A 20,600-nucleotide genomic window follows, 5' to 3' on the forward strand; every position below is an offset into this window, starting at 1 on the left:
TCTGCACAACGCAACATAACAGCCTCACTCCACTTATTTTATTAGTCAAAAGCAAAAAGAAGAAGGAAGAGGAGAGTAGATGATCTGCTCAGCTGAAGAACTCTGAGCCAGTTCACTTCAGAGGAGGAAGCCACCTGCTGAATATAAAAACCGCCGTCCGCAGAGTGAGATAATCCTCCTCAGCAAACACAAGGCGTGTGTGTTTGATCCTGATCTCACTGTGCTGAGATAAGTGTTTTCAGACCTCAGCTGTGTTACGCTCTGCCTCCTGTCTGTCACCCAACACCCAGGAGGAAGAAATAATCCCTAACTTCACTGCCTCAGCTCCAGGTTTTATGTAGTTTTTCTTTAACATGAGAGTTGGTAACTTCATACTGCTTGGTTTAACACTTTTTATCTGCACTTGAGAGATCAAAAACCCGAGTTCACCCTCCTGAATAGATTTTATTCGTCCGTTTCATGCATTAAGTGGTAGATATTCCACACTTTACTCCCTCTCTCTGGATACAGATTTGTCAAATGCAGCGTTAGTGTAAAAGGATGAAGTCATTTAACCAACATGAGTAACAGGATGTTTTCAGATACAGTGACAGGGTTTTCCTCAAGGAAACAATGGTGTTGAAATTTCAAACGTAAGAGCAGTGGCTTCCTGCTTGGATAACGGAAATGAAAGCGTAAGAGAATATTTCTGAAGGGTTTACAAGGTCGGGAAGAAGATGAAATACTACATCTCTGACTTTTCTCCATTTAAAAACTAGATAAGCCTGGAGTGTTGGATGTGTTCAGAGCAGCAGAGACATATTGCCAGGCAGGCAGATACCTGGGCAACACTGTTACCCGCCGTCAAGGTGACACACCCCGTGGTTACCATGGTTGCGTCTTTCCCTGCCGTCCTGTAACTACAGAGACTGAAAGCTCCTCATACTTCAGACAGATTCATGTGGAAGAAATAGCATGGAAACGCCTGAAAACGTGTGCAAACAAACACACACAAATCAAAATGATACCTTCACGTCTTTATACAAATCTCCTCAGTGTCCTCCATCTCAACAAATCCAACACACAAGTGCACAGACACAGAAATAGACCATACGCACACACACACACACACACTCTAACACACAGTCTCATTTCAGACCCGCCCATGGTAAACAGAGATGTCTGATGTGGGTTTAACATCTCCGAACATGTTTTCTGCTGTGTGCCTCTTTTTCCTTCCTCTAGTCTCCTCCTTCTTTTCTCCTTCTCACTCTCTTCTCTCTCTCAGTCCACTTGCACAAAATAATTCAGAAATTGATTGAAATGTTTGTTCAACAACTTGGATCTCTCGTTTTCAAAGATTCTAACATGTCTTCTATTGGTTATTATGAAGCTACTCAGAATATAATAATCAATTTTAAGCATTCAAACCTGATCTGTAGCTTATTACATTACATTACATTTCATTTAGCTGAGGCTTTTATCCAAAGCGACTTACAATAAGTGCATTCAACCCCGAGGGTAGAAACCCAGAACAACAAGAATCAAGAAAGTACAATTTCTTCAAAAATGAAGCAAAACTACAAAGTTCTATAAGTAAGTGCTATTTAAGTGCTACTAAATTGTTAGTTTCAAAATGGTTAAGTTTAAATTAACAGTATGTTAAAGTCATGAGGGAATAAAAACCACAGCATCCAGAGGATCAGGATACAAACCATGAATGAGGTTATCTGAATCTGTGCTCGGTTGTGAATCATGTTTTCAGTAAAGTCATCTTCTGAGATGTGGGAATATAGATGCACCACCATAAATCTGACAGGAAAGGACATATGGGACGAGGTTGAACAAGCTATAAACAAGTAAATTAATCCAGTCGATGTAAGACACTTATATTTGGAGGTCGGCCTGAAGGCGAGGACATCTGAAAGGTTAGCAGTCCTCCCTCGTCGTACAGGACAACTGTACGAAGACGATTACACAACGAGTGAAGGTTTGAGCACAACATAGCTCTGTAAACTGTGATGGATGTTTACAATTAGGGTTGCAAAGGGGCGGAAAGTTTCCACGGGAATATTAAGCTCGGGAATTTTGGGAATTTTGAAAAAAACAAAACTATGCAAATTAAAGGCAGAGCAATAAAAACTTCATTCAAAACTCTATTTTAAAGATGTATGGAACGTTGAGTTTCAACCCTCCACTGTGCATTCTTCCATCACATGCACAGATAACTCCCAGCATCCTTCACTCTACAGCAGGGCTATTGAGGCCTGCTGTAGTGTGCAGGACTAGTCAGGTAAGTTTCGATGATATTACTGGGGAAAATATATTAGCATGCTGATTGAGGATTGTTCATCTGTTCATCTAGACTATTTCTATTCATTTATCCATCAATTGTTAAATATGTTTACAGATGATTCCAATTGTTTGGAACTATTTATATCTCTGGCATTGCATTAGTGTTTTTTTACAAACTTTTTTCTCATCTTATTCTACAGAACAAAGCCACGTGCACTATCTCATGTGTGGAGACATTTCACCCCATCCAATGTAGAAGGAATGGCTGTGTACATTTGCAAATACTGTGCAAAGACCTATGTTAAGAATGACACAACGATGCAGAAGCATATAGTCAAGTGCCCAAAGTTTCCTCAGGGCTCAAATCAGCCTATGACACAACAAAATGTTTGTATTTATGTCTGTATATGACAAGGTAAATACAGTTAGTATAAATTACCAACAACATTTCCAGTTTATTCCCGTTAATTCCCGTTAATTCCCGTATATTCCCGTTAATTCCCATGGAAAGTTTCCAACTTTGAAAATTCCCGGAATTTTGCAACCCTATTTACAATAAAAATACGTGGGGATCAAATCTGCAGTATTATAACCCGAGTGCGACGGGAATGTGAGGAAGGAAAAACAAAATAGATGCAAAGACAGACACAGCCACGACTTCACAAACACACAACCATGAGAACCTTCTCCTGCAGTGTACTAAAACAGTTTCTGTACACTCACAGTATAATTATCCCTGTGTGTGTGTGTGTGTGTGTGTGTGTGTGTGTGTGTGTGTGTGTGTGTGTGTGTGTGTGTGTGTGTGTGTGTGTGTGTGTGTGTGTGTGTGTGTGTGTGTGTGTGTGTGTGTGTGTGTGTGTGTGTGTGTGTGTGTGTGTGTGTGTGTGTGTGTGTGTGTGTGTGATAATAAGTAAGGACAGACAGACGGACCAAACTGCTGCCGGTAAAAGGAAACTACTCCTCACAAAAGTCTGGTTATTTTCAACCTACAACTTTTTGTGTGCAGACACACATTACACACATGAAGTTGTTGTATCACAGTCTCACTTACAACATAATAGACTTAACTTTTATGAGTTGTTTTGGATGCGGGTATTTCCTGGAAACTCAGGTTTTGGCCGCAGCATTAAAATAATCTTCCTGTAGCCGTACGGTTTGTTCCTGTCGTTCTTTTCTCAGTTTACTTAAATTCTTTTTCCTTCTGTTGACTGTTGCAAAAAAATATAATATACTGGAATGGAAAGAGAAACGCCGTAACCGTAAACATCTGCTCCTTCACTAATCATCCCATATGATTTTCTCTGTGTGTGCATGTGTGCCTGCTCTGTCATTATGTGGTGCGTAACCACTTCAGATAGGGAATCTCCAACCGCTCAGATACAGAGAGAGAGACGGATGAATCGAGGAGAGTCGAGGCAAATGAAAGGCAGACATGAAGGTGCTGTTGGTTATCCCGTCTTTTGTCGGGATGTAAAACGAGACACGCCAGCGCTGTCACGCTTTCAAAAGTTCATGTATAGGAAGCGCTGTCCTGGGATGACACCAAGAGGAACAGGCTGATCTCACGATGATTGTCAATGTTTTGTGCAAAGTCTAAACAAAGAAGCGCTCATCTAAAAACATTCAATATATAAACAAGGGCTGGGCAACGATTAAAAGTTTTAATCGCGATTAATCACATGATTTCCCCGATTAATCACGATTAATCGCATTTGTATACGCAAAATCCAATAATGAATTAAAAAGTAGTGTATAGCGCAATTTTATTTTCAATGTTCTGCCATATGAACGAAAGTGCCATAACATTTGTTGTGCAAACACTTTTAACATCAGCATTTAATACAGTAGCAGTTAAATAAAATATTCATTGTAAATCTCAACTTAACAATGTTATCAAAGCAAATACAAAATTAAAGGTCAATGCCACTGCCAGGGCATTAATGTTATCCTCTTCGTTATGAAAAATCTATACTCCTCCCTGCGTCTAACGTAGTCTGCCGCAGCCTCGCTCCACTCGCTGTTTCGTTGAGTGATTTGCTGATATCAACTGTGTGTTTTGCATTTAGGTGATATTTTAGACTGGAAGTTCTCCGGTGATAAGAAAATTCACCTTGGCAGTGGCTACAAATAACTTTGGTTCTGTCGACTCCGCCGTCTGGAAGAACTTTAAAATGAAAATGGCCATGTAAAAGCTCCGTAGCCTTATCCATGGTTGTTTATCCGCCAATTATTTTCTTTTTTCCGGTTCCGCAGCAGTCAGCAACAGACTTTCACAAAATAAAAGCCTGACTTTCACAATAAAACAATAAATAATCAAACTTGAGTTAATGCGAGATAAAATAATTAATCGAGTTAACTCATCCCTTGAGTTAACTCTATTAAAACGAGTAAACTTGCCCAGCCCTAATATAAACAAGGAATTAACAAGTGTTTTCAGCTCATGTTGACACTAAAAGGACAAGAAAATTACTGTGGAATGAGACAGGAATCAACACATGAGCTGCTTTCAGACATCAGTGAACTCCAGAAAACGTCCAAGTGGGCACATGTGAGAATACAGCAGGAAAGAGGAATGCGTTGACGAGGTTTCCAACACGAGACAGATACGATCTCAAACCAGACGTGTCCCAGCCGGACGATTGACGAGACGTCATCAGATCTCAGGCTTTTCCATGTTCCAGAACTTTAACATCTTCAAAAGCTCAAAACAACACACTGGGCTGGAGGACAGGAAACACTTAAAAAACACATGTCTCCTTTAAAGGAAGAGTGAGGAGCAGTGGGAGATGTCGAAGGAGGTGAAGCGTGTAAAATGATCTCATTTGAATCTGGAAGCAGTTTTTGCATACAGCTGCCTCGAGTCTCGACCTGCCTCGGAGAGAGCGAGAGCCGGGTCCCATTAAAACACCTGAACCCAGCTACCTGGCCTCCTGTTGATGACATCATCAGTGTGTGACGCACACGGTCTAGACTGCTGCATGAATAAGACTTTATAGCACAACATAGAAAACTGTGAGAGCTCGGCTATTTGAGGAAGTTAGTCATGGTGATGAACCACGGGCGTCAGCAGAAAGTAAACAAAACCATGACAGCTGTTTGCGATCATCTGGAACATAACGTAGATCATCGTTTAGAGTCATCACTGGTAGATGTGGTCAAAGACCCACTGGGTTCCATCGCTGCACTTGAGTCACTGGTCTTGTTGTTCTTTCTTTGTTTTAGCCGAACACATTTTGGATTAAGTTTAATTACCTCTGCTAATGAGGTCATGTCTTCATTGTTGCCTTTTGTCTGTTTGTTATGGAGGACCATACATGACTTAAGTATAAATAAATAAATACAGAAATAAATAAATAAATACAGAAATAAATAAATAAATACAGAAATAAAAAAGGTTAGGCCCGCCTTTCTCATTAGCATAAGGTGATTGAAAACGTGAAAAATATAAATCAGGGAATAAATAAATGTGCAAATATATTTAAGACATTTATTTAGACATTTCTCTTGTTATTAACGTATTTATTTATTTATTTCTGTATTCATTAATTTATTTCCTTTTTTATTTCTGTATTTATTTATTTATTTCTGTATTTATTTATTTATTTCTGTATTTATTTATTTATTTCTGTATTTATTTATTTATACTTAAGTCATGTATGGTCCGCCATAGTTTGTCAGCAGAATAACTCAAACTCCTAAAAAACAGTTTCCATTAAATGTTGTAGATCCAAGGATAAACTATGAAATTAGGATCGTATCCAGGATTAGTTTTCAGGCTGTTAGCGTCCTCCAAACACCGCTCTAGTTATTCTCATGTCCCTATAACTTCTTCACATACGCTGTCAGTACGTCTTCATTGATTCACAAATCTGAATTGAAACCTACTGGACCCAATCAGATAACTTTACCCCTGAAGCTGAACACGTCATGAACACAGTGACGGTTCGATTCCCTCTGAAACCAGATGTTGGAAAAAATCACCACCGTCCTAATCATCTACAGGATCCACAGAATCCAGCAAACCAAACCTCATCAGTCTCAGTCTCTCAGTGGCTCGTTAACAGTGTCAGTGATTCCTCATTTTACTCAGCCCGAGGCTACAGTACCTGTGTGACGGAGGAATGCAAACAGACTGGTTTATCGCTGCAGAACATGCAGCTGCGGACGCCCTCGACTAAATGAGCGGCTGTAACTGCTGGTTTCACTCTCCATTCCTCAAGTCTATCTGCACCTGCTCTGTGGTGGTTTTAAACCATTAGGAAAATGATTTGTGGTGAAGATTTTCCAGTTCCCTCACCCGGGACCGTTCCTTGGTGCTAGTTAGTTTTTGCATTAATTTAGTTTCCACCAAATGGGAAGAATTAGGGACTATTTTCCACAGCGGATTAACTCATTTGGTGCTGAAGTGAATATTCCTACAGCAGGAGGGTTAATGTGGGATTGAGTCAAAAATAATCGGTGTGTGTTGATGAAGACAAGTCAGTTTGTGTTATTGATGTGTTCTTGATAGATTTTACACTATTGAGCTCTAGAGAAATAGATAACGATTGGTTCAAGAAGTAGAGCGGAACGCCAACTAATAGGAGGGTCGGCGGTTCGATACCCGGCTTGTCCGGTCAATGGGCCAAAGTTTAAGACGACAAATTGCTCCTAATGGATGTGTCAGCAGCATGAGAATGAGATGCTGATGAAGCAGACCAAGCAGTGAACGGTGATATACAATAAGATAAGACTTATGTTCATTTGGATTAAATACAAAACCTGTGACAAAGTTATTATTTTAACAACAAAAAACAAAAACAGAAGATGTGGCAGACGCTGCTGTTTGATTCTCAGACTCTCTCAGTCTGAAGTTCAGTCTTCATCCACAGCGATAGGAAAAGGTTCCTCTCGCCGCCGCACTAATTCCTCCGAGTTACTTTTGTCTGATTAAATTAGGATTAAGTTACTTGGATTTCGGCTGACACTGCGCATCTCGTCTGTCGGCTTCTCCGTCGCTTCTGTACGATTTACTGCAGAGTCAAATGCATCCGAGCTTTGGGAACAACGGCGACATAATCGCCTCCTGATCCCAGTCCCTGAGTCAGAGCGTGATAATTAAGGTAACGTCCATGTAATGACGGGAAAAGCTGGAGATCCTGTTTAGACCCAAACACGAGGTGGTTTAAAGAGAAGCTGGTGAGAATCAGCTGCGTGTGAACTGTGTTTCACCTTTTAACAGAGTGAAGGAGTTGAGTCCGGGCAGGACAGAGCTTCTGACTTCAGGTCCCTGTGTTTTCTGGAGTGGGGTTGGGGGGGGGCAGAGCCTTGAAGAAACAGTCTGACAGCGCGTCTGTGTTTCCACTCCGGCCGACGTCCGGCAAACCCACAGCTCGCCGACACTGAGCTTCTGTTCCCGACGTGGAAATAACCCTCTGTCCTCCCTGTGCTCTCACTCACCTGAGTGAACAGGCGGTGTTTGGGTTGAGCTTTATGACACAAAGTCTGCAGTGTGTGTGTGGGTGTGTGTGTCTCTGTGTGTGTGGCTGTGGAAACGGCTTCTCACTGTTTGGAACAGGATTTACTGTCCGAGAAGCTGCTTGTTCAGCTCTGTTCTCTCTCGTGACTTCACAGAGACAGATCTGTGTGTCTCACGTTGGCTGGAGAAGTTTTTATAAAATTTTAAACCAGGAGAAAGTTCTGGTAATTCAGGGAATCTGGGATTTCAGATGTTAAATGTGAGTCCGTCCAGTAAATGAAGCCCAAATTATCCTGGACATCACTTCGGCCATATCTTGCATTTGAAGCCAGAATCTGCACAGTAGCAATCAGGGGGTGGAGCCATGATATCGAGGTCCCGCCGATACACCCACTCGACCAATCACAAGTCAGTGTCGGCTGTCAATCAGGATGTTTCATCCTATTTTTAAAGCATCAAATAACTAATTAAAACCAAACTTATTAGAAACACGGCCCCTTGATAAGAACTAACGACTGAAGCCATCGTTGAGAATCATTTATTTAACTTTTAATTTGGTCTATGTCCCATCTGCTTACATGGAGGAGCCAGGGAATGACTTATACTACAGCCAGCCACTAGGGGGTGAAATAAATGCTCTGGCTTCAACGTCAGTGGTTCTGCGTCAAAACTTTACTCGTACAATTTTAGTAATTCTTTAAAAGTGCTTTGTTTTATAAACTGGTCACATGCGAAATATTAACTTCTAGCTGTCAAATGTATACAAATTACAGTATTCCTTATAGTAAATGTATCGAAGTGAAAGTATAAATTAGCATAAGATTCACTACAAAGCCTTCATTTAATTAGTAAACTGAATATGACAGAAAATAAACCCTGCAGCTGGTTCTGTGCTTTGTTCTTCAACTCCTCTGCATTGATGGAAATCTTTGCTCCCTCACTCCCACCCTCCACCACCTCTGGACTTATTTTTACATTCAGTGGGCGTTTCCCCCGCTGGGTGGTCCGCAGGTCGGAGCTGCGTGTGTCTGCTCTGTACCTGCAGCTTCTCGCCCACCAGGCTCGGGTCGGATCAGCACTCGACCGCACGGTTACAGCTCGGCTTCGTCAGATGGTTAGAAAACACGGCTCCTGACATCTAGAGTCTCCGTCTGTTGTATTCAACCCGTGTATTTAGAATGGGATTATTAATAAAGTCCTGTCGGAGCCACAGACACCAGCTTTTTCCTCTTTCTGTCAAACAGCTTTATTTATTGACGCCTCCTGGATGTGAAGAGGATTTCAATAAAGAGGATTTCAACAAATAAGATAAAAATTGGGTTTTAGAAACAAATAACCAAACCTACCTTTTTAATTTCACTTATTAAAACTTGGCAACTTGTTGAAACCCTGAATTATATTAAATCTCCGTTTGAGTTGTGGACACACAAGCAGGATTAAGTGACATCACTAGTTTGGGAGCCAATCATGCTTCAATATGCAGCTTTAACAAGTGTGATATGGAAAAGTCAAGCCTCCAGTGGACAAACACAAAGAATAGAGTTGTGTTAAGGATCTTGAGAATAATAGTTCTGATGTCGTTTGATGTCTTTAGGATTTTTAATATCGGCACACAGTTTTTAAATAATTTTTCTGACACCTTCTGTCAAAATTCAGCAGTGTAAAGATGTTTGTGGAGAGAAAAGCTCTTTTACAGGAACATGTTCACACTCACAGTTACACACATTCACACCTGGAAGCTTCCAGTAGGACACAAGCAGTGGAAACGATGCGAAGGGAGCAAGCTTCTCTTCCACTTTACCAACCAACCTTCATCCCACTCATCTCAGGATTGAATCCTCTAGTTACAGTCAAGGTTTTTGGTCTTTAACACTGAAAATGTCTGGTAGTTAAACTTCTCTCTGACCAGCTGGAGTCACAAGGACTGTTCTGAATTTGGGATGAAAGAGCCACAAAATATCTTCTGTCTACAAATCCTCTGGTTGTTTTTTGTGAAAGTGGTTTCTGTCTAAGAAAGTCTGGAGGTTTTAGGAAGCGGTGAACTGGGTTTCAGGACACGATCCCACCAGTCCAGTAAACAATGTAGTAAATCACATCAGAGACGGAAAAATGTCTCATCTCTGCTTCTCTTTCCTAAATTCAAACTATCTTTCCTACTTTCCCTTCTCTGGAAGTTTTCCTTACGTTTAAATTATTAACGAGATATAAATATGCAATAGATTTGGCGTTAAATCACAGAAATGCTTCAGACTCAGACACAGGTCAGACACATGTGGGACAAACAGCTGATGCTGCTGTTACAGGAGTTATTCTGACCCCTGCTGGTAGAAACTCAGTATCGCAGTCTGAGTCTGTGTATTGATGATGACTGGCACTATTGTGTATTGTTTGTATGTATGTATGTATGTATATGTAAGAAAAAAAAGACGAATCCTACAAGGTGATCTTTGATGCAGGGGTGGAACATGTTGATACTGGATTATCCAAATCAAACTTCATATTTACTTTTCATTCATTTTTATCTGGGTGGTAATCAGAGTAAATGCTTAATATTTTGTCTTTTCTATCTATTAATCATAGAAGAGTAGAATTACATCTATATGTTAACTGTAAGAGTTAGATAGTGGGGACTATACAACCTTTAATCAACGTGACCTCACTTGCTTCCTGAATCTTGAAAGTCATGGACATTAAACTCGCTGGTTTTCCCTTCAGCCTCCCGGTCAGTTTCCTAACATCGGTTCCTCTTGTGTTTTGTTTCTGTAGGGAAGGACCAGGCGCGGGGACAGCTGGACTGCGCACTGCAGGACGTCAACGTGCGTTACGCTGTCCTGGAGGAGGCGGAGAAGCGAGCCGTGTGCAGGGCGCTGATAGAGGAGAGGGCGCGCTACTGCAACTTTGTCACCATGCTGAAACCTGTCCTGGTCAGTCAGCGTGTGTGTGTCTGTGTTTTCAAATTCACCAATACAAGTCTGAGGCAGCCTTTGAAGCCTTTTTATACAATTGTCGTCATCAACGTCATTGTGTGTGTGTGTGTAGGACCACGAGATCAACATGCTGGGTGAGGTGACCCACCTCCAGACCATCCTGGGAGATCTGATGAACCTGACAGCCGAGCCCAATAAACTTCCTCCGGCCAGCGAGCAGGTCATCTCAGACCTGAAGGGTTCTGACTTCAACTACAGCTACCAGACACCTCCAGCTTCTCCAAGTGGCACACTGTCCAGGAAGAGCAGCATCAGCAGGTAACACACACACACGCACACACACACAGATACCACTTACCTGTTATATTATTATTTTACTACATAATAATAAAACAGGTACTACTTCAATTGTGATATTATCAGTCTGCTGCTTACTTCTTAGTTTACTCTGTTTCAGTTGTGCCTCACTGATAAAAAGGACAAATATAAACTAAAACAATGACAAACTAATGCAAGGAAGACAAAGGAATTATAGTTTAAAACTAAAAAAAAACTCTCACACTAGTAATTTTAAAGCAAACTTAATGAATCAAGACAGTCATGAAAAACTGAAAACACTTATGACGTCTATGTTTTAGACCCTTTCTTCTTATTTGATTGACATTTCAGTTGCAGCTGCAGATAAAGATTTTTTAACTTTTGATAATTCGGCCATCATTGTCTCATTTTCCCTTTTTGCTGATCTATGAAATCTTGAAAAGGTACATGAGTTTATTACTATCACAACATTCAGAGATTGAGTAACTGACCAATTGTTGCAGCGCTTCTGTCAATTAATGAAGTTTTCATGTTTGTGTGTTTTCAGTAACTACCAGTCTGGATCTGTGAGACACGTTCCCTCACTGGACTCCATCAACTGTGCTGTGGATGGAGTACACATCCAGGTAACACTCAAACACACACACACACACACACACACACACACACACACACACACACACACACACACACACACACACACACACACATCCAGGTAACACACACTCACTCACTCACTCACTCACTCACTCACTCACTCACTCACACATCCAGGTAACACACACACATCCAGGTAACACACACACACTCCATCACACACACACACACATATCCAGGTAACGCTCGCTCACTCACTCACTCACTCACTCACTCACTCACTCACTCACTCACTCACTCACTCACTCACTCACTCACTCACTCACTCACTCACTCACTCACTCACTCACACACACACACACACACACTCAAACACTCTCTCACACACACACACACATCCAGGTAACTCACTCACTCACTCACACACTCACACACACACACACACAGACTTCTCTAATCCTCTCCTGTGTGTAGCGCTGCTCCTCCCCCTATCTGCGGATTGGCTGCGATGAAAGCGGGCGCTCCCTCAGCGAAGGGAACTCCCCTTCTCACCTCGGTCGCCAGGGCAGCCGTGGTCGCTATGGTTACGCTGCTGGCCATGGCCCTCAGCCCACGCTGAGCCGCGTTAGCCGCAGGGATATGAGCACAGTGAGAAAAAAAAACTACAACTATTCCACCCCCCCCGACCCGGAGTGCCGTCCTGTGTCCTTGCCGTGTTGTGAAACCTCCTCCACTTCACCTCATCTCCAGCCGCTCCCTCCTGTTCTCACACGAGAAGAGATTTCATTCCCGTCCTCTGATTCCACTTTTTGTTTCATCCATTCCAAAAGTCTGAGATTGAACCACATTTATTTCTAATCCAGCACCAGCTTCATCCCGTGTAGTTATTTTAAACTTCGACCTTGAAGTCATTCCATAGAACGTTTGTGTACATGTACAGTGATTGTGATGTCGGTGAGTGAACATGGATTAATGGTAATTTACCTCTTTTATTGTTTTAATTCTACCGTCTGTATCCGTCACTCTTTGTCTTTGACGGTTTAGTCCAGGGGTGGGCAAACATTTTGACTCGCGGGCCACAATGGGTTCTAAAATTTGACAAAGGGGCCGGGGCCAGGAACAAATGGATGGCGTGTTTTTGTGAACTAATATAAATGACATGGAAAAATCATTACATGAAAGGATTTGGCCTTTACCAAGTAGCAAAGCACTTGTTTGCAAGGCCATTTAACAAAAACCCGCCTTCAGAAAAAGGCTTGCTAGCCTTTGCTATTTCGAATCCCGCCCAAAAAACATGCCTTGGTAGATGACATGTTGCTGAGTCTGTAAATTAGTCGCCAACCTCTGAGCTGCAGCAACCCGTTCTTGCGTTGACTGCTTGCTAGCGTAGTTAGCATGCTTCGTAGCAAAGTGACGGCTGATGTTGTACTCCTTGAAAACTGCGACAGTTTCTCGGCATATCAGGCAAACAGCCTTCGATTGGACTTCAGTGAAAAAGTATTTTGTTGTCGACTCCGTGTTAAACACTCGACACTCATTGTCCACTTTTCGTTTCCTTGATCCTCTCATTTTACAGAAGAGCTCACAGGGCAAAGGGGAAAAGTGAAGGGAGATCATGTGCCCTTTCGAGCCCGATACACCGCACTCCCGGGCAAATTTAATTTAGCTGACGCTTTTATCCAAAGCGACTTACAATAAGTGCATTCATCCCCGAGGGTTCAAACCCCGAACAACAAGAATCAAGAAAGTACTATTTCTTCAAAAATCAAGCAAAACTACAAAGTGCTATAAGTACGTGCCATTAAATGTGCTACAAAATTGTTAGTTTTGGAAAGAAATTTTTAATTTAAATTTTTTTTTTTTAATTATTTGGACAAGTTCGGCGGGCCGTACTTTGCCCATGTCTGGTTTAGTCTTTTCTTCCTTTTTGGAAAAAGCTCAAAGCAGCAAAGTCTTAGGTTTTAAACCTGTAGCTGCCAAATTTTTTTACCTGTTCACTACATTCAACTTCCTGTTTGCGTTCACCTCATCTTCCCCTGCCCACCTGACCCAGCCTCCGTCACATCGCCCTCTCCTGGTACCCTCTGTGTGGTGGAGATTTGGTGTAATGCTCCTTTACAGTGGTGTCATGTTGGTGTCATGTTGGTGTCGTGGCGTCTCGTCGGTGGTCATGTGATTACTGAATGTTTCCTTTTCAAACCGAGATAGAAATGTGTTTGTTTGATGATGGAAATTTGATTGTGCTTTTAAATTGAAGAGTTTATTTTTCGATCCAACTCAATAATTCAAAATCCACATTAATATTGTTGTGAGTCAGGGATTTTAAAGGATAATTTGAATGGTATTTTCTGTTTATTTGTAAACAAAACCCAATAGATCATATTTATTTGTTTCAAAGAGCTCGGGTTCAAAAACACTTAAGTGACCTGTTCTTTTAAAGATCTGTGAAGAACATAGAGTTCAGAGAATAGAGATGTCGTCCGTCCTTAACTTCCCTAAATATATTTTAGCCTTTAATAAACACAAGCTTCACTTTGGATCCAAACTCCTCGGTTACATTCGGTTATTTGTCATCAGCAGTTTCATCTTCAGGAGGAAACATCTCTGTGTGGACCGCCCACTGTTTAAAACCCTTAACTCTAACTTTAAGTGCAGAGCTGGGATGCAAAGAGATTTAAAGTTTGAGAACCTGTTTGAATAGATGTGCTAATTATAGATAATTGACCTGCTAACCTCTTAAACAATTAATACAAAATAGTCTGATACTTGATACTTGTTTAGGGACGTCTGTAAAGCCTCGGTGTTATGAGACTCTTGAGTGTTGTCACCGACTGTTTGTGTTGATTCACTGACTGACTGGTTTCTCTATCACAGGACACACTGGGATCCAACAGTCAGATTGCTGCTGGGGGAAGTAGAGGCCCGGAGAACGGGCTGCTGGCTCCACCACACAGCGGCTACGGAGAGAGAACACGAGCCATGTCTGCGTCTGGGAAGGTAAACACACACACACACAGACTCACACACACACACACACACACACACACACACACTCACTGCAGTGGTGTTAATGGTGTGAGGAATTAAACGATAGGAGATTATAAGAAGTGTCTTTAGGTTTTGGGAATTGCCAAAACGATGCTGCAGCTCCTTTGTTTCCCTAGAGTAAATTTCATGTACCTGATTTAGAAATGCGTATCAGCCACTAGAGGGCAGCAGGAGACCAGAGAAGAAGAAAACCTGATCTCCTCTCCTCGTTTCCTTATGTCCTCTGGTCTCATCTCCTCCTCTCCTTGTTTTCACTCTTACCCTCATCTGTTTTTTTCCTCTCTCTCTTCAAGTCCTCCTCATCTCCTTCTGTCCTTGTTTCACCTCCTCTGTCCTTTCTCCTCTGCCCCCTTGTTTCCTTTCACTTACTCTCTCCTCCTTGTTTCCACGTACTCGTTTTCTTCTCCTCCTTTTTTGTTTCTTTCTCCAAGTAGAATCTGTCATATTTAGGAAAAGTGCAAATGAAAAGCTTTAATATAAACTAAATAATATAAAACCCGTCTCGTTCTCTCAGTCCTGCTCGGCCCGGGATCAGCTGGCGTTGACCCTGGGTGCGTTGAATTCGGACGCCCCGAGAAGCAGCCGGGACTCTCTGCACTGCTCCAGCGGCTACAGCACGCAGACCACCACCCCCTCCTGCTCCGAGGACACCATCCACTCACACAGTACGCCACTCACACTCTGTTGTTGGACTTGTATTTTCCTGTTTTTGTTTGAATGAAGCTTCTGTGTGTCAGTTCCTCTCTGGTTTTCTCGGTTAAACTTCCTTCCTTGTCTTCCAGCTGTAAAGAGAGATCCTCCCCTCTATGGTAGGTCTCTGTCTACCTGTCCCTTCATCTGTCTGTCTGTCTGCCTTCTTGCCTGCGTGTCTCCGAGCTCGGGTCTGACTGCATGTCCTCAACATCCGCATGCAGCATGGCTCCGCTCTATTGAATCTTTTGAGTTTTCATTTTTTTAATTATTTGTGCTCCGCTGAAACTGCAGAGATCAATTAGAGCGACTTTGAAAACACTCATTTGAAATGGCAGCCAAATCATGAAGGAAGTTTTTAAGCCTTAATCATGATCATTTAATTCTGATATCTACCTATAAAATAAAATACTTATTTGTATTGGTACTAAAATGTTTGTATTTGCTAGTTTTAAGGAAAGCTGGAATAATCCCTGCACTCTGATCTTGTTATCCTCGTGGCATGGCTCCTCTTTTCCTTTCTGAGATATTAGTCATAATCATTAGTAGTAATTATTAATGTGTGAGTGTGTGAGTGTGTCAAAATAAGCTAATTTTAGACTTAAGACCAGTTAGGATTGGCAGAACTTGTCAAAAGTTGTGTCCCCAGTTGGGAACAAGCTTATTTTAAGATCAGTGGTTAAAATGAAGATCAGGGTGCGTCTCCAGGAAGTGATGGCATGTCTAGGTAATGTCCACAGAGGGACATGTGACAACCTCCATGTCTTTCTGTGGTTCTAAGGATCATTTTTTGGCCGAGGACAAATAGTGTGTGTCCGATTATGTCAATAAGTGTCCTCACGACTATAGAAAGACCAACGTGTGTGACAGTTTGACGTTTTAACCTCTTAAAGTGACGTCTGTGTCTGTTTTTAATTGTATTACTCAGAACATTATGTTGAATATATGTGTGCGTGGTTTTAAAGTAATCGAGTCGCATGTTACAGAGACATTGAGTCACTGATGTAATAACGAGTTCCTGCTGTTGTCTCTCCGTCATCGAGACAATCCAGAGATAATCCAGACTCCATTTGATCTGATGACTAATGTGCTCGTCTCTTCCTCTGCAGTCGACTACGAGTGCATCTCTCTCCACGGAGACGCCGACTCCGTCTCCTTACACCACCTGTCCCACGGGAACAGCCAGTCCGACTTCGACAGGTCCTCCACCATGCCCAGGAACTCCGACCTCGGTTTACAGTACAGGAAGTTCGCTCAGTCCAAACGCCCCGCCTCCACCGTCAGCCTGTTGGCCGACCCCGAGTTGATGGGCGGGTCTGTCCGCCAGCTGCCGTCCCACACGGCGACCATCAGGCGCAAGCCGTCGTCCAAGCCCACGTATCGCAGGGGGACAATCAGCGGAGGGGTGCCCATCCCCATCAGCACCCCGAAGGTCCCCATGAAAGCAGTTGGAGGAAGCGGCGGCAGCGAGGACAACGTCTTCATAGCGCCCCCTCCTGTCGGAGTGGGAGGCTTAGGTCACAGCAAACTGTGCACCTCCACGCAGAGCCTCAGCGCCTTACCGCCCTCCTCCTCCTCCTCCTCTCCGTACTACCAGCTGGTCCCAGGCCACATGCCCATCCCGGTGCCCAGTCCCACTGTCCCTTCCCTGCCAGCAGAGGGCAGCAACACCAGACTGCAGCAACAGAGACAGTACCAGCAGCAACTGCATCCGCATCCGCACAACCAACAACTCCAGATTCAGCAGCAGCAGCAGCAATATTATCAGCAGCAGCAGCAACATCAGCTGCATCTTCAGCAGCAGCAGCAGTTCCAGCATCCGCAGGCTCTGCTCCAGCATCAGGATCAGAAGCAGGAGCAGCTTCAGAAGCTTCAGCAGCTTCAGCATCAGGTCCAGCAGCAGCAGGCTCTGCTCCAGCAACAGGATCAATACCAGAAGCAGGAGCAGCTTCAGCAGCTTCAGCAGCTTCAGCAGCAGCAGCAGAACCAGCTGCAGAAACAGAAGCTGTTCCAGCAGCTGCACCAGGCCTCCACCCCCCAGGCAGACCTGTCCTGGCCGGACCACAGCACTCACCCCCAGCCCCATTCTCCTCCGCCCTCCAGCCAGGATCAGAACCCGGAGCCGCTGACCCAGGACGGAGGAGGGGGAGGAGCCCGAGACATGCTGACCCTCATGAGGGGAGTAAAGCTCAGAAGGACCCTCACCAACGATCGCTCCGCCCCTCTTCTGCCGGCCCCAGCCAATCACAAATGAGGCTGAGCGACTGCTTTGCTTCCCGGGGGGTTAACGTTACGTTTAATGGGTTCGACGCCCAGAAGAGGCACCTGAGGGTGTTAGCACAGACTTTGCAAACACACTGACGAATCGCTGGTACTTGACGTGTATCGTGTTTTATTTTCTTCCCTTTTAAGTCGTTTAGATTTCTGTTTTAAAACATTTTGAGACGTTTGATGTCTTTCCCTGTTGCTGTAGCAACCGTCTTTCTGCTTTTTTCTGCTTTTTGTTGGCATTTTGATTGTGCATAAAGTTTTTTTGTTTGACCCAGTCTCGCCGCAAGAGCTGCTTGTTTTAGTTAGCGCTCACCTCCTGGTCAGGTGACCGTTCTGAGGCTCGTTAATTGGCCCAAAATGAAGCTGTTGGTGTCTCAGATCCTTTTCAGTCCTTTGTGCGTTTGATTCGCCTGTTGCCTCCTCCTCCTCCTCCCAGTAGGAGGGTGGGGTTTAGTCATCAGTCCAGTAGCTCCACTGTGTCACGTGGTTGAACCGCGGCGTGTGGAGCTTTTAATTTGCTTTAATTTGTCGTAGATTGTTTCATTCGTCTCAAAGAGTTGAACACGGAACCAGACTCTCCCTGAATAAAACATCACCTACTGTGTCTGTAGACTGTAAATACATCAGAACAAAGAAAGCTGAGGGAACACCGGGGGGGGGGGGGGCTTGGATGTTTCCGTCGTCTGAACTGAAACTTGAACTTGATTTCTTGACTTCCTCCCGTTTGAGTGGCAGCAGTTTCTGGCTCCGGGACGACAAACGGTGGCACTAGTTGTGGAAAAGGATTAAAAATGTTACTGCGGGCAAATGTCTGGTTTACTGTGTAAGTGATTATCTGGTTAACATGTTGGAACGGTTGTAATCGTACGAAGAAAGTGGGACGCTCCGGTTTGTTTGCAACTTTTAGAGGCAACAAGAAAACAGTCGATATGATTCAGATCTGTGATGTCTTAAGAGCAGACGTGTTTAATGACCTGATGGAACAATCTGCTACCACAGAACTTTTAAGATCTCAGTTTAATAACTAAAATCTGACCCCCATAAAAAGTGTGAGGCTGATGATGAACAATAACAGGAAGCGTTCAGTTTCTTCCTGATACAGATTCTGATACCTTGAGTTTGCATATCTGTGCTGTCCATAGAAAAAAATCACTTTCCTGTTTTAAAAATCCAAATTAACAATAAGTTCATGAGATCTGAAATTAACATGTTAAAGACGTGTGACCTCAGCTTCCGTCACTGAGGTTCTGTTAAACGTAGACATTTAACTTTACATTAAAAACAGTATTTATCTGCAGAGTTTGGTTTGGCTCCAGTAGCTGGTTCTATCTGGATCCTGTTCCCAAACAAGTTGGTTAAATCTGACCTCCTCTCAGTTCATATGCACAGTTTAATATTCTGGACTGTAGATTTGATCCGTTGCCTCTACAAGTTGCTTATGGAGCGTGGACTTGGCGTTGGGACCAGTTTGAGCAGGCCGTAGATCCCATGAAGCACCGGGGTCAGGACATCGGTCACTGGATCGACTCGGTGGTTAAATCACATTAGCAGGAGTTTGAGTAGAGTTGCTGAGTCATTATTTTCTATCGGATGAATATGAACATATTTTTTTATTCCTTAAAATCATTTTAGTGTGTAAAATCAGAGAAATCAATCAAAAATGCCTGACAACCACCAGAGAGCCAAAGGTTTCATCTTCAAATGTTCAAACTATTTGTCTGATCTTCAGTTAATAATCATAAAATCACCTAAAAGGTTTCAACATTTTTTGCTTTAAAATTGTCTTAATATAACAATAAATACAATATCAAAACGGTGGCCAAGTCATTTTTGTCAGTTATTCGATTCAACCCTACTTTTCATTTTACAAAAAATGTGTTTCAAGTCTGTTTCAGATTTCCTGATGTTTTTTTTATGTCAATATGTAATAAAGTCAAAAACCTATAAAACTATTCAGAAGAATTAAATATCTGAAGGTTTTAGAGAAAGTTGCAACATAAGAAAATTGAATGGAATAAAACCAAAATATGAAAATTTGTTTCTTTTCTCTAAAGTAGAATAGAGTTGGAATGAAATACTATTTATTGAAACTGTTATTTAGATATTTGCCTGTTTGTTACAGCTCTGTTACAAATTCCAAAACCATTACACATGATCTGTTTCATAATTTCTGATATTTTTTGAACCAGGAAACTGATAATAGTTAAATACCTGCGGGTTTAAAGACCATAATGTTGGAAAATGAAATTTACAACCAACATGAGTCCTGCTGGGAAGCTGCCTGCCAGAGACCAGCTGCATGCTGGGAAATGCAGTCCAGTCTCTGGTCCTGGTCGGACTTCAGAGAAAAGGTTTCTGTGTATTTTGGGATCTTTTTTTTGCAGATTATTACAGTGTTTTATTTTGTTGTTAAGATGAAAGTTGCCTTCTGATCAGTCCGAGAGTTTCTGATAATCATTTGATTGATTGATTGATTGAATCCTCAGTTGTGTAAATATCAATGCTTCATTCCTGGTAGAGCCCGAAATCTAAATATAAAATGTATGTGAACATATCCTGATTGTATTTTTATTGATTTAATGATCTGACGACTTGATCGATCGTATTTTTGTAGAAAAGCTTTAAAGGAGGAAACTCTGTGAACTTCCTGAGGTTGGAGGATCTGAAGCCTGATTGGACGATTGACTGGAGAAACGACGACAACCAACAGAATGTAGAAATGTGTTGTTCTTCATCTTTTCACGTTCACTGTGGGATCAATAATAATAATTACAACTGATTCATCACTTCTGGTGGTTTTCTTTTCTGTGTCCACTGCTGGAGCTGATCCTGTTTCCTGTTGACATCTTTATGTTTTTTAATTGTAAGTTTCTAATTGAATTTTGAAGATTTAAAACAGTCCAAATCTGACGATGGAATTTTTGTGTGAACGTGATTTCTCAAGAATAGCTTCAAATTTCAAACATTCACTTGGACTGAAGGATCAACTGGATAGATTTGGGAGTTCAAAGGTCACA

The 20,600-nt window shown here is 42.4% G+C and overlaps 1 protein-coding gene across 2 annotated transcripts in view; it reads left to right on the top strand.

Moving 5' to 3' along the window:
- Window positions 1-18,242, top strand: part of mtss1 (MTSS I-BAR domain containing 1) — a 48,527-nt gene extending 30,285 nt beyond the window's left edge. The window contains exons 7-13 of one of the 2 annotated variants that reach the window (XM_061070338.1): window positions 10,499-10,656; window positions 10,772-10,977; window positions 11,525-11,603; window positions 14,449-14,571; window positions 15,137-15,287; window positions 15,405-15,431; window positions 16,422-18,242. In XM_061070338.1, the coding sequence (XP_060926321.1) occupies window positions 10,499-10,656; window positions 10,772-10,977; window positions 11,525-11,603; window positions 14,449-14,571; window positions 15,137-15,287; window positions 15,405-15,431; window positions 16,422-17,566 (1,889 nt within the window). In that variant the 3' untranslated portion in view covers window positions 17,567-18,242. The remainder of the gene's footprint in view (window positions 1-10,498; window positions 10,657-10,771; window positions 10,978-11,524; window positions 11,604-14,448; window positions 14,572-15,136; window positions 15,288-15,404; window positions 15,432-16,421) is intronic. The other variant, XM_061070339.1, reaches the window with a different exon arrangement.
- Window positions 18,243-20,600: the final 2,358 nt, after the last annotated feature.

This window comes from Limanda limanda, chromosome 4 (assembly GCF_963576545.1).
Source record: "Limanda limanda chromosome 4, fLimLim1.1, whole genome shotgun sequence".
NCBI lineage: Eukaryota > Metazoa > Chordata > Actinopteri > Pleuronectiformes > Pleuronectidae > Limanda > Limanda limanda.